Source organism: Vespa mandarinia, chromosome 24, assembly GCF_050613455.1.
Source record: "Vespa mandarinia isolate Hongniang chromosome 24, ASM5061345v1, whole genome shotgun sequence".
Taxonomy (NCBI): Eukaryota; Metazoa; Arthropoda; class Insecta; order Hymenoptera; family Vespidae; genus Vespa; species Vespa mandarinia.
In genome coordinates this window covers 2,737,501-2,754,322 of record NC_140833.1, presented here as the reverse complement: position 1 = coordinate 2,754,322, position 16,822 = coordinate 2,737,501, and the positions used below count along the sequence as shown (strand labels likewise).

Below are 16,822 nucleotides of genomic sequence, written 5' to 3'. Positions count from 1 at the left end.
AAATTAAATTGTTCAATTTCACTTTTAAACGAATTATTTCAAAATATGATCACTTGGCTTATTTTGTAAACAAAACTATATTACACAATCAATATTTAGCTTTATTGCATCATTATTGTAGACGTTCATGAAAATATAATAGTGAAACATGAGATCAATTTTATCTTAAAATCTAATGGTATTATCTAGTTTTAACTGTGAAAAATTATGAACAATGTTAACTTTTCCTTTTCAACTTAGAATTATATTTTCAAATGTAAACATGGGATGCTAACATATTAATTAATGAAAAATGAAAAAACAAAAAAAAACTTATTTAAAAAAGTACCTCAATATACATCATTTTTATTAAGGTATACACATGCTGATTTATTATTTTTACGATAATGATTAGTCTAGTTTTATGTTCATGTGTAGCATGAATCAATACGATATTCAATTGCCAATGCAATTGGCCCTACTATAAAATAGAAGTAATATACATATTTACACTATTTACACACAGTATTCATTGAGAATACATATTTAACTAAACAATTGCACACTTGGACGTCGATGTTGGTTACAGGTGGGTTTTATACACCGCCTGAAATTGTCAAGTACTTGCATATCATATTTGTACATAAAGGCTTAAACAAATATTTTAGTTTGCCTGTACAAGTATAAAATCACTTATTGAAGCATGTTGAATTTAATGATATATGTAAACATTTAATAACATTAAAAATACATGTGCGAGAATTGAAATAACAAAAATAGCATAGGAATTTAATAACATAAATAACATTTATATTAATTATGCGTAAGTTACGTTTGCGTTTAAAACCTTTTAAAGGTAATCATGATTAATTTATGATTATTAAATAAAGTATATTCAAATATATATATATACATATGTATTCAACATAAAGTAATACAATATATAAAATTTGGAATTCCAAATTTGCTGTCACATCACTTTTACAACATTGTACAATGACAATATGCACTATTTGATCGGCAGTGCAATTAACTGTAGAAATTTGAATTAATAGATTTGAGAATAACTATGTTATACATAGTATTAATTCAAACAACTTTGAATTTCATCACTCTGTTCTACTCTCTCTCATACAAATAATTAAAATCATCAAAATTACATACTTCGCACATCTAATATATGAAAAGTGATTTTCTCTTGAAATTATTGAAATGTACATTTAACTGGGAAAAATTTGAGATATGCAATATTAATATACATGTGATTATACATATATGATTAATATTTGTATCGGAGAGCAATACAGAGAACCAACATCGATCAGTCTTGGAATTTGAATTACCAATAAAAATCACTTTATATGTTGCAAAATATATAAATATAGAAGAATAACAACTAAGATTCATATATGTTGTATGATAGTCTGTAATGATAGTAACTAATAAGCCCTCGCGCAATGAACAGCGCATATAAACACGGGCTGTCTCACTTATTACACTGGGCACTGACGATGTGCGAACTTCAACATGCACACTTCATGAAAAATAGTCATTGTAAAAAAATTACTTACAACGATCGACACGTAAAAGAGTTTAATATTTACGTAATATTAATTGGTTAATTGTTTTTTATGAAATAGGTAATAACTATTAGTTGGCAAACGCGATTCATGTGTAGCCTTTCATTAAAGGAACTACTCGAGTCTTTGAGACACATATTAGTCGATTTTTCTTCAAAAAACTTCTTTATCCTATTATATATAGTTAGAGTCTGAATTCACTGGATCTTTTCAATCATTCTTGATAAGATAAAATCACACAATAAAAATAATTTTGGATAAATTAAAATTAATTAATTTCACATAAAATAATTTTTTAAGACTTCACGAATTAAATAATATTATTTTATAAAATATAATATTAAAAAGTTAATCTCATAAAATGCATTTTATAACTTAGAAAATATTTTATATATATATATATATCAGCTTTATTACATTATATAAATTGTTTCTATTTTTGTTTCTCTTTTTTTTTGGCTTTTTTTTGTGTTTTTTTTCTTTTCTTCGTTTTTGTTTTGTTCTTAAATAATTCTTTTTTTAATCATTAATATAAGCTCCCGATAATATAAGATATTTCGTTATAATATTTATTTTCTATTCTATTTGATTCAAATAGACCCAGTGTCACAGACTAGTTGATACCGTCAATTATAATACTTCATGAAAATCTAAGATTCATTAGTTTTCAGTATTTACAGGTTCTCGGGCATGATGAATTCTTACATGCTTATTGTGATTAGATTTCGTACCACTTGATTTCCCACAGATGTGACATGTGTATGGTCTTGCTCCTGAATGCACTCTTAAATGTTCTTTTAGATAATATGACCTATGAAAAGTTTTGTTGCAAACGTCACATGTATATGCCTTATTCTCCTCGTGTTCTTTTACATGTCTTAAACAGTTATACTTTCGTATAAACTGAGCTCCACAGTAATTACACGTATATGGACGTACATTCCGATGAGAATTCATATGAGCTGTATAATCACTGTGTCGATAAAATGCAGCGCTGCACTGGTTGCACTTAAATGGTTTCGTGCTACGTGCTGCATGAGTCCACTTGTGCAATTGTAAATTCCATTTCGTACTAAAAGCCTTGGAACAAACCTGACATTCATAGGGTTTTTCACCATTATGGACACGCATGTGAACGGCTAAGGATGATCGCAAATAAATACATTTACATATTGGACACTCCACATTTTCATTTTCTCTTTGAGCATCAGGAACAAATCTCCTATTGTGAGCACGACGCATATGACGTGTAAGACTAGCCATATGTATAAATCTTTCATTACAATATGTGCATGCTTTAGGTTTTTCATCATGTGTCTCTTTATGCCATGCTAATTTTTTCTTCGTATGGAATATCTCTCCACATTGGCATATATAGTCTTTCAATTTCTTTTTAATATTAAGATGATGTCTATTCTTGTGCTGAGTTAAATTTGAATATCTACGAAAAGTTTCATTACACAAATTACACTTTACAGGGGCATTACCTGTATGTCCATTAGTATGTTCATCTAATTTTTGTTTAGTTAAAAATGCCTTATCACATAGTGTACAAGGGAAGGGCTTGATTCCTAAATGACGTTTCATGTGTAATTTATAATTTTGCTTTCTATAAAAGTATTTTCCGCATTGTCCACATTCTAACGGATGTATTTTTAAGTGAGCATTAAACAATACAACAGATGGGAATTCTTCGTTGCATATTACGCATTTTGCCTGTTCACGAATACGTTTCGATACTTCAACTATATGCATTCTCTTATGATGTAACTGTAAAGCTTTTTCACTATTAAATCGTTGATTGCATAATGCACAAGATACCTCTACTGTCGAAGGAATTGTCAAATTTTCACCTTTCTGATCGGTTTCTATTTTTGCTAAATCTGGTTGTGGCGGTTGGAGTTGATGTAACAATGGCTGTTGATGATACATTTGTTGCACATGTAAGCCTGGTACAAAAATATCATCAAACACATTCATACGCCCGTCTAATAATTTTATATCTTTTACTTCTGGTTGTTCTGTTGCATCTCTACTACCGCTAGGTCCAGGTTCTTTGTGCACCATTGTACTATGGACTCTACGTTCTTTAGGACAGTCAAAAACCTCTGGACAATGTGAACATTTAAATGTCCTTTTTGTAGGCGTCTTTCTATCACGATCTAAGAATAAGCTAGATGTAAAATGCGTAGCTAAAGATCGACTATCTAACAATGGACCACTAATTTCATTGTCTGATCCTTCTGATTCTTCCCAACTTTCCCTTGCCATTAGATCATAAGAAGTTGACATTCTTGAAGATTCTTGGCCCATATAAACCTGTTAAAAAAATTTATTACAATTAATTTTATATCATAAAAAGTATTAAAAATTAATAAAACATAATGCATAAGAGGAATGACAATTTTCATTATACTTTAATTAATTAATATATTACAATTAATAATTAATCGGGCAAAATTAATTAATTCGAGAATAATTAATATTAAGATTAAAATTTAAAAGGATAATAACCTGCCAAGCAGACTGTTCTGTACAGCCATTACTTTCTTGTTCTGATAATTCACCTCTGGGTGGCATAGTTTCGTCAGCACGCATATTAACACTTTTGACTTCTTCGTCAATACCTGCACCTCCCTCGCTACTTGCCATAGATTGCTGGCTAGTTGCACTCACTGCTTTTTGTGATGATTCACTTATAAATGTACTAGGAACTAAAATTTGAAGTCCATCAAACTCAAAAACATTCATTGGACCAGCATGAGCATCCTCATTTATATTAAGAAGTTCCATTGACTGTTTTTGAATAATTGATTTACTACAATGATAATTCTTTGATTCAGTGCTTGTAGTTGGATTGATGGATTCTGATAAATTTAAAAGATTATGATTTTTGTTATTTGGTAATGGATAAGAATCCTGTATTAAAACAGGTTGTTGAGAATGAATTGGTGGAAATAAGCTAACATGCTCTGTTATTACAGATTGATGATACACATGATTTGAATTATTACCCTTCTTCTCCACATTTTCACATACATTCTCTTCATATTTATCAACTTTCAATTCTTCTTCAATTTGTGGACAACTAATAGGATCTTTTTCCATTGTAATTTCTCTTAAATCGTTACTTTCATCATCATGGCTCAAACTATCACCATCTATATGACAAAATGAATGTGCAGATGCAGGAGAACAAGGTTTGCTTAAATCTTTTCGAACTCTTAGTACTGATATACCACTAATAGCAGACAATGGAGTATGGGATCTAACACCATCTGCACTTTCACCATACTTCATGAAAGGTGTATGAGGACTAGGTATTGCTTCTATTTCCATGTCTGCTTCATCAAAATTATCTTCTGTCATGTTCTTTTCGTCGTCGTCCTCTTCGTCTTGCAATGTAGTAGCATCAAATCCGACAGGATAAACACTAAGATTTTCGTTTGATCCAAATTCTGAACGAACTGAATATGTTCGAGTAGACTTCTTTCGTATTGCTGGCGAGGGTGGAGCAGATAAACTGTCCTTGTAATGATATAAAATATAACTTTTGTCTGATTTGTCTTCTACACATATTTTTGGTTCTTCCGTAATTTCCATTTCTATATTACATTCCTTGATATCACTGCTATGAGAGTTTGAAATCACATCTATTATATTCGGAGTTATTTCCTCGTCCGCATGAACTGAAGCACTTTCCTCCATACTTTCCTTCCCTTCCTCATCCTTCTGTACGTCATGCTCCTTCGTTGATGCACTATTAAATTCTGATTCCATAATAGTGATTAATAATTGTTCCAATTGTTCTACCTCAGGTTGTGCAGTATCTTTTGTCATTTCTGTTGAAGGAACTTGAGATGGGACAGATTCATTTTCACTCTTATCTTTTTCATCCGAAGACTTCTCCCCCTCTAATTTTTCCTTTTCTATTGCAATAGTATTTCCAAGTACATCTTGCGTTTCTAAATTGAGCTTACTAGTATCATTTTTATATTCTTGATCAAACCTTCGTATTTCAGATTGTTCTTCATAATGTGTGGGTTTGCATTGGACAACCGATGCAACTATGTGTGCCGTTTCTCTTTCGTCTATATCAGGCAATACACTTTCGGCATTGTCATCATCTTCATTTTCAATGTTACAAGCGATAGTTAAAGATCTAGGAATGCTATTGTATTCGTGCTGCACAGAACTTTGATCCTGAATGGTTGGATTTTGTATCTGTTGGCCTCTATGTTCTATTTGAATTCTACTATTTTCATTTCCATCTTGCTGCATAGAAGTATTTTCATTAGCTACTTCGGGGGATGCTGGGAAATTTATGTCAGGCAGATCTTGTTCATTTTCTACTTCAGGCTCTGGCAATATCTCAGGTAAGATCTGCTTTGGCTCAGAACTATTTACAGGTACGGTGATGGTGGTCCTGTTATTGGTTTCACCAGCCATAGTAACCACAGGTCTTATCCTTGTGGTATTAGGAATGGCTGCAACCGGAGAGATCATTTGAACAGTAGGTATCTGTTGCTGCTGATACATACCATATGGATTATACAACATTTGCATCATCTGATTAGTCTGCGGAGCCATTGCGTACTGTGGTATCATCATGGTCCCATTATTGACAAATTGTTGATAACTAAACGAGGCAAATTGAGGAGGCATCATAGTACCAATCGGTGGACATTCAAATATAGGCCCTATGGGATATGGAGACTGAGCAGAAACATGTGCAGTCGTCTGTTGGATGTGCTGCGGTGTATTCTGTGGTGATTGAATGCTGGAAGGAACAGGAGGTACTGATGTTGGCGATGGAAGTTGTTGTGTCTGTTGAGAGGTCGTAGAGCTGGCTTTAATGAGGGCCTCTATGACCTGTTCCTTGGGATGTGTATCCAAGTGTCTTTGAAGGCTGATACCCTCGCGCAAATAAAGAGTGCAAACGGGACAGGCGACGGCCCCCCCGGATGCACCCGTTGCATTACCTACGATGCCAAGATCCATCGTGGTTTATCGGTACGGTCCTGATACTGAAAAATTCTTTGAATTCCTACGCGGCACGCCGTCCTGACAATAAAATTCGTGGTAAGGAGCGTACCGCCGTACCGCGGCTCGCCGTCTTTGCCCCTTTTTTACTGCCTACTCTCGCACCGCGTTATCGGCCGGCGAATCGTCGCATTTCTCGGGCCCTATCAGGCCTCTGGACTCGCTCGGACGCAACATACCCAACACGGTGCTGCGGCAGGCTGTGCCCCAAAAATATCGACGTCCATGGCTGCCTGCTTCTGGGTCTTGCGATGGAGCCAGCACAGCACTCGGCGGACAAATCGATATCCCTGTTAAATCGCCAACCTCCCCTGCGCTCCTTATTAAATTACACCTGCACGTAGCACGGGGCCACGGTATAGGAGCGCCGGCCGACCCTGGGCACCACGATCAATCCGCTCAGGCCCGTTTTATCGTACGTAAGATTATCAAAACGACATGTTTTTCGCCTTCTACTATCCCAAAAACACAACAGAAAACAGCGACGAACAGTATTTCGCCTGGGAATGAGAGCAACAAGAAGTCTTGCCACGAGCATGGCGCGCCCCCTTGTATGTTGCCACAAGAGCCACAGCCCTGCCGCCTCGCTCGGTGGACGGAACCTACCGATTATAAACACCTGTTTTCTATCGTACCGACAGGTCGACCGCCTTCAAGAATCAGGAACGTTCTTATATTTATCCGGTGCCCTGCTTCTTTTCTCTTCTCATTCTTCATTCTTCATTTCTTCTTATTTTTATTAACTTCTCATCATTTATCTTAAACATATTAAATTGTCCGTACACCATTTATCTCTATTATCTCATTATTCTTTTTATTAATCGAAATATAAAACAAAATGAAAAAATGCAAACAAATTAAATAATGTAATGAACAAAAACACGAACGAAAAATAAAAATATTTCTCTATTATATTTTCCCGTTTAAAAATAATATTATCCCAATTATCATCGCCACGTGTGTACGGCGTTGGGAATTATCAACGACAAAAAGGTAATTGTGAATGCATAGAGGCGAACAGGAAAATGATGTTAACTATTTGGTTAACAGCGCCCTCACTTCAAAAACTAATTATATTTAAATATATATATATATAATTAATATTATAATAAATAATATTATAATTATTGATATCAAAAATAATATTTTATTTCTCATATTATAATATATCGTATACGTAATTGAAGCAATTTCTTGTTAAATCATTTTTCATTAGTAATCGTCGGCCATATTGGCAAATCGTAGTGGCGCGTTTTTTCAAATTAAAAAATTTAGATCGAATTCATTAGCGTGTTACTATTATTTTATACTACAAATACGAATCTATTTTCTTTCATATATCCTTTATAATTCTTATCAATCATTTTTTTTTTTAAATAATACTAGATATATACTTGAATTGTATACTCTATTTTAATGAGATCAAGTATTATATATTTAATTCTCATAAAGAAGCGAGGGCGCTGTATTTCAAATACTTCAGTAGTGTGTCGCATCTAAAATAAATCTATAGCACCGATTTTTCCCCCCTTTTACTAGATTGGTGATAATAAAGCAGTATTATTTTTCCACACATAAAAGTACAGTTTGTAATTAATCAAAATGATCAATCTGCGTTAATAATCATTCTATTAATAAATAAAATATCGTTGTGCTTGTTGTGTGATACAAATGATTTACGGGTATATGAAATATTAAATTGATATAATATCAATATCAAATATATCGTTCGGCCTCTTTACTTGGCTAGATTATTCCATTGTAATTATATTGTCCTTTGAATCATTCGAATAGCGTACGACAGCCATTTAGATTTTGATTAAGAGAGACTATTGTTGATCGTGCTTAGTTGACAATATGCTAATGAGATTTATAATCAACATCGTATAACCTCTTCAATACTGTAAACGTTTTCGTGTAACATATCACTTATTATTTCCTATTACTTTTATTTCTGATTATGGAAGGTCGTTATGATAAATTAACTTGGTTGGGTAAGTTTCTTTTTTTTTTGTTTTTTTTTCTTTTTGTTTATTTGTTTCTTTTTTTTTTCTTTTTTTTTTTGTGTAATTAATTAATTCGTAATTCAAACAATACAAGTACCTCATAAAATTTAATATGTATCTTTGTAGAACGTAATGTTATTGTGTTTCTTATATGTTATAGAGGTTAGAGATTTGTTTAGAACATGGAGAGAGAACTCAGAACGACAAAGTAGAGATGTTGTCAATTTATGGGAAAACGTTTTGGCAGGAAAGGTCAATCAACTTGGTAACGAAAGTAAGAATTATATTTAATCGTTATATAAATATAAAATATCTATTCTCTCAATCATATAATCATATTATTTTATATATTTAATTTTAATCTTGTATAGAATATTTAGTATTGGAACAAGTTTGCGTGGCTGCCTTAGACTGCTATCGTTTATCATTAGCAGATTACTGTATTAAAATATTAATGATAGAATTTCCTGGTAGTTTACGAGTTCATAAATATCATGCTATGCACTTGGAAGCATTGGAAATGTACGTATTTTATATTATGGAACGTATAAAAACATTTGTCCAATGATTTGTAAATATTATTTTTTATATTAATATATCTAAGGTATGACGAGGCAATAGAAGTATTAGATTCTATTATAAAAAAGGATGAAACTAATGCTGCACCAAGAAAACGTCGTGTAGCTTTATTGAAAGCTAAAGGAAAAATATCAGAAGCAATCAAAGAACTTACCGAATATTTAAAAAAGTAAGTAATATTTGATACAAAAATATTTTTGAAATATGTATACAATGAAGTATCTGGAAAATATATTTATGCCTAGATCTTTATTTATTTTATCCATTTACATTTTCCATGTATTTAAAATTATTATGAATATAAATGATTAATCTCACATAGATTCATGAGCGATCAAGAAGCATGGCATGAACTATGTGATTTGTATTTACAAGAACATGAATATTCTAAAGCAGCTTTTTGCATGGAAGAATTAATATTACATAATCCGCACAGCCATTTAATTTATCAAAGATATGCAGAAATAAAATATTCTCAGGTAAATTATATTATATAATTGTAATAGAAAATATGAAAACAAGAAAAATCACCCTTTTTCTTTTTTTTTCTTTTTTTTTTTTCTTTTTCCTTCATTATTCCTGTTGGTTTTAGGGAGGTTTTGATAATATGGAATTGGCGAAAGCTTATTTCTGTCAAGCAGCCAAATTAAATCCAAATAATATTAGAGCACTTTATGGCCTATTATTAGTAAGTTCTTTTTTTCCCATGGTATAAATTTTAATAATATAAAAGCTAATGTTTAAAATTTTAATAAATTTATTTTACCTTTATATTTTTCTTAGGCAACAAACAGTATTGCAACATCATCCAAATGTCCAGCATCTAAGAAAAAAGATGCAATAAAATTAAGTGAATGGGCTGCCAATCAAATTGAAAAACAATATTCAAGTAAAGTCTCAGAAGAAGAAGTTAAAAATATAGAAGGATTACTAGGACAATTGCAAGTTGAAGCTTAGATATTGAAATGCATTTAGTCAATGTTCATATTCAAATCAAGTTAGGATTTTGTAAATTTGTTTGAATGTTGTAATATATGTAAATGCATTATCTATAAGAATACTGTTTTCAGAGACAGACAGAATTATAACGAATAACTGTGCACATGAACATTCACAAAACATTTTTGATCATATCTTATAACGTTCACTAATTTTATATATATATATATATAATTCATATATATATATGTATATATAAAGTATCATAATTTTAAATAATTTATACTTTTACAGGATTCACATTAATATATGATTCATATTATTGTACTTTGATAAGTATATTTGAAAAATCAAATTCAAATCTAAAATTATAGATACTGAAAGAAAGTAAGCATTTCATATAGCATTTTGTCTTGCACTAAACATAATTATTGTCTTACATTATATTATAATTTAAAAAAAAAGTATATATATATATATATATAATTTCCATTAAAGTGCACAGAAGTGAATCACTTCTAGTATTCCTTAACGTAGTCATCAATCTCTATTTATTTCGCGAGAACGTTAATAAAAAAAAAGAAAGAAAATAGAAAAAAAAAATTGTGAAATATAATATAATGTTGAAAGAGAATAACTTAAAAATGCGTAATTGAGATGTTGATAGGCAAAGAAAATCTGTTGGGTTTAATGTTGTCATCCACGTTGCTACAAGAATATTAATGATTGATAAACTATCATCTATCTATTCATGAGATTGTTCATTAATATTCTTGGAAAAATAATTTGTGCAACAAGAGTGTAGTTGTATGGTTGTGGAGATTTTAAATAAATATATACTTTAATACGAGTAAAAAAATAAACAAAAAAAAAACAAAAAAAAAACAATACATTAACAATGTATAGTACACAAATATATTTTATCCTTTTCAATTAAAATAATTAAACTATGTTGATAATAACAACATAGATGCTATAAAATATCAGCTGAAAAATCTATTAGGTAAAAAATCATTGTCTGGTCATCTTTCCATACTTTCTCCATTACTTTTTTCCCAATCTTCTTTTTTCTTTGCTCTTTCTGTAGCCTTTTTCATTCTTCTTTCTTTCCGCGTTTCTTCTCTTAATGCAAAATACTTTTCTCGGAAATCGGTTAAACATATAGAATTTATGTCATCGGTCTCCTAAAAAAAAAGTTAATTATAATGCCTATCATAAATATTATATTATTATAAAAAAATGTCTTTGAAATGTCATTAAATCTGAAACATCGAATGGCACGATTAATGTACCTGTGGTTCTTTTACTTTTTCATAAGTTAATAATATACGACTTGTATAATTACTAAGAACCTGCTCTGAATTGGCTATTAATCGTAAACAAGGATGTATAGGTAACTGATCTGAAGAATATTGATCTCTGTGAAAATAAGAAATATTAATATCTGATATTGATATGTTATATTATATGTATTCTTTAAGAAATAATTAAAATTACCTAAATATTGGATACCAGCATACTAATCTACCAGTAATCTTCAAGTGTTTCGCTGCAAAGTTTAATAAATCTTTATATATTTGTGGTAAACCGTATTCAACTTTTGAAGGAATATGAGTTGATACTTGATGTTCTTCGATCACAGGATTTGCTTTCATTGTTCCTATACGTTCAGTTGATTCTCTTATACCATAAGGTGCTACAATAAAAACCTCTTTAGATCTCCTTGAAAAAGTAATGCAATTAATCATGAACTTTGTAAAGAAATAATCTTATCATATCAGTTTAACAAAAGTAAAATATTCTACTTACGATCGGTAATAATAGCATCTATAAACATATCTGATTTCCATAAAGGATAAGAAAAATCTGATATTATTACGTCAATATAATAAGAACTTCTTCCATATTGTTCCATATTTGCAGCCACATTTTCATCCTTTTCCCTAATCTAAGATCATTTATATTCTATTAATACAATAAGAGAGAATATACGAAATACTATAAGTAAAGAAAAAAGACTTTATAATGATTTTACTTTTTGTTTTATACGAGTAGGTCTCGTACGTCCATGAAGCATAAGAAAATCTATATCTGTTCCTAATGTATAACCCCCAAAATGAGAAGCGGCAACTAATAAAGAACCAGTACCAACGAATGGATCAAGAACGATATCTCCTGTTTTAATCTGAGCTTGATTTGCCATGATCAATGATAATTGAGGATCCATCGAAGTATTACCTATAAATTTTCTCCTTTTTAAAGAAAATTTTTGTATCAAATCTCTTTGTCCATCCGCGATCTAAACACAAAAAAAAACAGAAAGGACAAAAAAAATTATATTTAATTATAATCCAAAAAATAATCATTCGTGACAATAACATTAGAAATTTTACCCATCTGCCAAAAAATAATTCATAAGGTTTATCTGGAATTTCATTGGGATCTAAGCCATAAAATTCTATGTAATATAAGGTGGTATCTGGATTCTTCAATTTAACAGGTCCTTGTAATGGTAAATAACTGAAAGACTTTTACTGATCATGACATTTTGAAATACATTAATATTACATGTAGATTATATTAATGAAGATATAAAATTTAATGATCAAACTTTTGCCATTGTAAAAAATTTACTTACTTCAATTTTCTGTATCTTTTCACCCTGCGAAAAATGTTTACAAAATGTTTCCACAATAATTTTAAACGATTTCTCTTTATCCGCGTACAATTTAATTTGTTCTATGGGATAAGCTTTTAAATTATTGTGCAATTCTTCATTATTATTTCCATTTGCCCAAAGTTCAAGACAAAATCGAAGAGATACTGCCCTACTAGCTATTTTATGTACAATTTTTTCAGATGATATATCGACTATCCAATATGGCTACAAATAAGACAACAATTAGTATTCAATTATAAAATTATTTACAAATGTTACTTTTGGATATAGGACTAAATGATCAAATAATTTGTCAGATTCTCTTACTTGTTCTCTATTAGAAATTGAAGGTAATTTTATATCGAACATATAAAAAATAGATTCCATTTCCTAAAAAATAACAAAAAAAAAAAAAAAAAAAAGAAAAAAAAAGAAAAAAGAAAACGTCACATTTAATTTAATAGTAATATCAAAGTAATATACATCGATGCGTATAAATATAAATATAAAATAATTTATAGTTAGACGACATAACCTCTTAGGATAATAACATGTATTATTTAAAACATATACATGTACATAAACACGTATAAAGTATTTATAAAAAGATATATTAGTTATAAAATTTAATTAAAATTTTTTTTATATCTCATGTTATATTGTTTATCTTATAAACTCACAGGTAATCGAAAATTAATGTGTTCATGAGCAAACCAAAACAGATATTTCTTCATTGTCAATGAATTTTATTAATCTTTACAAATTCGATGAAATTTATTTCCTCTTTACTTTGTACATTATTCTTTTTTCTTTTTTGATTTCCTCATATACATTCCTCATTCATTTCTATTTAATTAACATTTACTAATATCATATTAAATACATAACAAAACGCAACATTTATCTATAAGAATAAACTGATATAACTACGACAAAATGCTAGAATGCCTACTGACACGGAAGTCATTAATTATTAGCGCCACGTGGTGTTCGATTAACAAATTAATTGGTTAAATTAATATTATCACTTTGTTTTATAATCGAGTGAATTTCTTATCTGAATATAAAAATGAAATTATAAAAAAAATTCTATGATGTAGGAGAGATGAATTTTGAATTATATTCAATATGAAAAGCGCGCGATAATTCAAATTGTTTTCGATCGTACAATGCTACGAATGAAATAATGTCATTAGTTTACTTTTATCGTTTTTTTTTTTTTTTTAATAATTAAAATTCTTTTCTGTTTCTTTTCTGTTTTCTTCTTTTTTTTTTTTTTTTTTTTATTCGAAACAGAACGTCAAATTTAATTAAAATATGTCGAATGAAAAAAATTTTAACTGGCAGAAGTTTCGAATGAATCCAGAAGATGGCGCTTATCATTGAACTAAATAAAAGATTGTACGATCATTGGAAGGACTTCTACGTTGTTCGTGTTTTAAGTGAATCTTAAGTGGGACATTTTAGAGTTCTCTATGTTCGTTCATTGTACTTTCTTCTAATTCTTTTCTCTCTCTTTCTTATTTTTTTTTTTTTTCCCATGCGATTAGATCTAAATTATGTCCTCGTATACGTTTGGGCAAAAATCTTTCAAGCCAGTGCCACCCGAAAAGGGTAGTTTTCCTCTCGATCATGAAGGCTTCTGCAAACAAGTAATGATTGACTATCTTCGATGTCTATTAGAACATAATAATCAAAATACAATGTGCAGACATATTGCCAAGGATTATCTCGATTGTCGAATGGATAAAAATCTTATGGCGCGTGAAGATTGGTCGAAATTAGGTTTTACCGATGAAATAAAAAAAACGTAACAGTTTCACGAATATTTGCTTGATTAACAAAACGTAGAAAAGATTGATCATCATCTACGTAATATCTATGTCACTATATTCCCTTATCATAAGGAATCCAGGTTAAAAGTTACAAATTGAATACCAGTTTAAAGTTCATAAAATATATATTGTTCTCAGACTGTACTATAAGTTCTTGGTATGTCTTTTTAAGACAGTTAATGTTTATGCGTTTTAGAAATCTATAGAAGTTAGAGTGCGAATTAAGTTGCATGTGATTCATCACATTTAGAAGAATATATTACTGCCAATCTTATAAAACAAAAAGAATAAGAAAGGGAAGAACTTTGGAAGTGATTAAATGAAGCATTTAGAAGAATCCGTTCAAAGGAAAGTGTCAATAGTGCTTTAGAGCTTTAATGAGATTTTAAAAGGAGTATATAAATATATATATATATATATTTATATATAAATATATATATATATATATACACACAATTGTTACCATGTAAATGTAGTTTGTGGACATTGTTTAAAGTATATCAAGTAAATAGGATATACCATACTTTATTAAAGAAAGAAAAAAGAAGAGAAAAAGATACACAAAAGATATTCAAGGATAAGTGATACTTATACTTATATATTAAAAGGCCTATTCTATAAAGTATACTTTGTATACACACGTTTATAGGATCCAAAAGGTAAAAGTTCATTTGGAATATCAAGCATATATTCATATTGCTTATTAGAGCGTGCTTTTGCGAACTGCTTTTCTGAAATTCTTTTCAAAATGGCAAGTGCCTCAAGAAAAAGAGTATTAATTGGTTGCACTGGTAGCGTCGCGACGATTAAACTGCCTCTTTTAGTGGATAAATTATGGAAAAGTAATTTGGAAGTAAGAGTTGTCGTTACTGAAAGGGCAAAACATTTTTTAAAAGAGGCTGAGTTACCACCAGGAATTCAGGTTCTATCGGATACAGTGGAATGGGCTGCATGGCAAGATAGAGGTGATCCGGTATTACATATTGATCTGGTTAAATGGGCAGATCTATTTTTAATTGCACCGATAGATGCTAATACTCTTGGTAAAATGTCTTCTGGGATATGTGACAATATACTCACTTGCGTAGCTCGTGCTTGGGATCCTTCAAAACCTTTATTGTTTTGTCCTGCAATGAATACAAAGATGTGGGAACATCCAATTACTGCACAACAGGTAAAACTACAATTTAATTTTTAATATTATAAAATAAATGTTGGAAATAAATTGTTAAATTTATTTTGTATTAATTATATTTTATATCTTCACTAATAGATTTCATTACTTAAATCATGGGGTTATAGAGAATTACCATGTATTTCTAAAACTCTTATGTGCGGTGATACTGGAATAGGTGGAATGGCAGAGGTAGATACGATTGTTCAAACAACTCTAAGATTACTCAATCCATGGGATCCGTATTCTCCACCTGATCTGCGCATGTAGCAGGAGGTTGAACCTGTATACCGAAGGAGATGTTACTCAGGAACGTATCAAAGGAATGATCGCACATAGGATACATTAAAAGAATAAAATTGAGATTTTAAAGGTTCCAAGAGAGTCGATGCAGTATCTTCTGATATAGTTCAAAAATATTTTATGGCTCAATTACGCTTAATGTGTTTTAAGATTTGCGGAAACGTAACTTCAGAATTTACAAAGATCATACTGCCATCTCTCTCTCTTTCTCTCTCTCTCTCTCTCTCTCTCTTTCTCTCAATTGGAATATTTAGAAATATTAAAAATTCATTGAATTATGGGCTACAGAGAATAAAGGAACAAGGTTCTGATTTTAGTTCACATTGCCAAACTATAAATACTCCATTAAAATAAATTCTTTTTGAATGGAAAAATGTACAATAAAATATCAATTGTAAAAAGATTTGTAAAGATGCCTAGGTATCTTTTTTCTAGTCTATTAAAACAAAGTGAACTTGAATCATTGCCATATATCAATGCAACCTCAATCAAAATGGTATCATTTAAAATGATAAATAATAATAGAAGTAAATATTATAAAGTATAAATATTTAAAATACAATTCAATGGATTTGAACAGGGAAATGTGTAATAAGCCCTACAACAAGTGTCAAATGATGTATAAGATAATGAAAAAAAATCACATAGCTTATTATCATGTTCTTTTATAGAAAACTGGTTGGTGTATGTCTTTTTTTTTCTCGCAAGTATTCAATGAACATGCA

At 30.2% G+C, this 16,822-nt stretch overlaps 5 protein-coding genes across 5 annotated transcripts in view; 3 read left to right on the top strand and 2 right to left on the bottom strand.

Annotated features, from left to right (window-relative positions):
- Positions 1 to 248: 248 nt before the first annotated feature.
- LOC118442590 (uncharacterized) lies at positions 249 to 7,559 on the bottom strand. Its single transcript, XM_035868419.2, has 2 exons — positions 4,074 to 7,559; positions 249 to 3,878 (listed from the first exon to the last, which is right to left on the bottom strand). Exons 1-2 carry the CDS (start codon positions 6,558 to 6,560, stop codon positions 2,220 to 2,222), a joined length of 4,146 nt encoding a protein of 1,381 aa, XP_035724312.2. The 5' UTR covers positions 6,561 to 7,559; the 3' UTR covers positions 249 to 2,219.
- Positions 7,560 to 8,119: 560 nt separating this feature from the next.
- LOC118442594 (ER membrane protein complex subunit 2) lies at positions 8,120 to 11,025 on the top strand. The gene is made up of 7 exons (XM_035868425.2): positions 8,120 to 8,596; positions 8,769 to 8,882; positions 8,980 to 9,130; positions 9,213 to 9,356; positions 9,510 to 9,666; positions 9,780 to 9,875; positions 9,971 to 11,025. The coding sequence occupies exons 1-7, from the start codon at positions 8,563 to 8,565 to the stop codon at positions 10,142 to 10,144; spliced, it is 870 nt and encodes a 289-aa protein (XP_035724318.1). The 5' UTR covers positions 8,120 to 8,562; the 3' UTR covers positions 10,145 to 11,025.
- On the bottom strand, positions 11,015 to 13,525 carry LOC118442593 (tRNA (guanine(10)-N(2))-methyltransferase TRMT11). The gene is made up of 9 exons (XM_035868423.2): positions 13,466 to 13,525; positions 13,113 to 13,175; positions 12,765 to 13,010; positions 12,520 to 12,654; positions 12,162 to 12,425; positions 11,936 to 12,074; positions 11,624 to 11,822; positions 11,419 to 11,545; positions 11,015 to 11,310 (listed from the first exon to the last, which is right to left on the bottom strand). Exons 1-9 carry the CDS (start codon positions 13,517 to 13,519, stop codon positions 11,149 to 11,151), a joined length of 1,389 nt encoding a protein of 462 aa, XP_035724316.1. The 5' UTR covers positions 13,520 to 13,525; the 3' UTR covers positions 11,015 to 11,148.
- A 677-nt stretch (positions 13,526 to 14,202) lies between these two features.
- On the top strand, positions 14,203 to 15,024 carry LOC118442599 (cytochrome c oxidase assembly protein COX19). The gene has a single exon (XM_085663877.1). The coding sequence runs from the start codon at positions 14,345 to 14,347 to the stop codon at positions 14,597 to 14,599; it is 255 nt and encodes an 84-aa protein (XP_085520003.1). The 5' UTR covers positions 14,203 to 14,344; the 3' UTR covers positions 14,600 to 15,024.
- Positions 15,025 to 15,140: 116 nt separating this feature from the next.
- Ppcdc (phosphopantothenoylcysteine decarboxylase) overlaps positions 15,141 to 16,822 on the top strand; it is a 1,991-nt gene continuing 309 nt past the window's right edge. Inside the window, exons 1-2 of the mRNA XM_035868426.2 lie at positions 15,141 to 15,794; positions 15,894 to 16,822. The exon at positions 15,894 to 16,822 is cut by the window's right edge and continues 309 nt beyond it. Coding sequence (XP_035724319.1) covers positions 15,369 to 15,794; positions 15,894 to 16,064 — 597 coding nt within the window. The 5' untranslated portion in view covers positions 15,141 to 15,368 and the 3' untranslated portion in view covers positions 16,065 to 16,822. The remainder of the gene's footprint in view (positions 15,795 to 15,893) is intronic.

Coding starts and splice junctions, on each gene's coding strand:
- LOC118442590 (XM_035868419.2), bottom strand. CDS start 6,560: ATGGATCTTGGCATCGTAGGTAATGCAACGGGTGCATCCGGGGGGGCC. Junction 3,879..4,073: donor CAGAACAGTCTGCTTGGCAG/GTTATTATCCTT, acceptor TTTTTTTAACAG/GTTTATATGGGCCAAGAATC.
- LOC118442594 (XM_035868425.2), top strand. CDS start 8,563: ATGGAAGGTCGTTATGATAAATTAACTTGGTTGG. Junction 9,131..9,212: donor CACTTGGAAGCATTGGAAAT/GTACGTATTTTA, acceptor AATATATCTAAG/GTATGACGAGGCAATAGAAG. Junction 9,357..9,509: donor CTTACCGAATATTTAAAAAA/GTAAGTAATATT, acceptor AATCTCACATAG/ATTCATGAGCGATCAAGAAG.
- LOC118442593 (XM_035868423.2), bottom strand. CDS start 13,519: ATGAAGAAATATCTGTTTTGGTTTGCTCATGAACACATTAATTTTCGA. Junction 12,655..12,764: donor AAAAGATACAGAAAATTGAA/GTAAGTAAATTT, acceptor GATCAGTAAAAG/TCTTTCAGTTATTTACCATT. Junction 12,426..12,519: donor AATTATTTTTTGGCAGATGG/GTAAAATTTCTA, acceptor TTTTGTGTTTAG/ATCGCGGATGGACAAAGAGA.
- LOC118442599 (XM_085663877.1), top strand. CDS start 14,345: ATGTCCTCGTATACGTTTGGGCAAAAATCTTTCAAGCCAGTGCCACCC.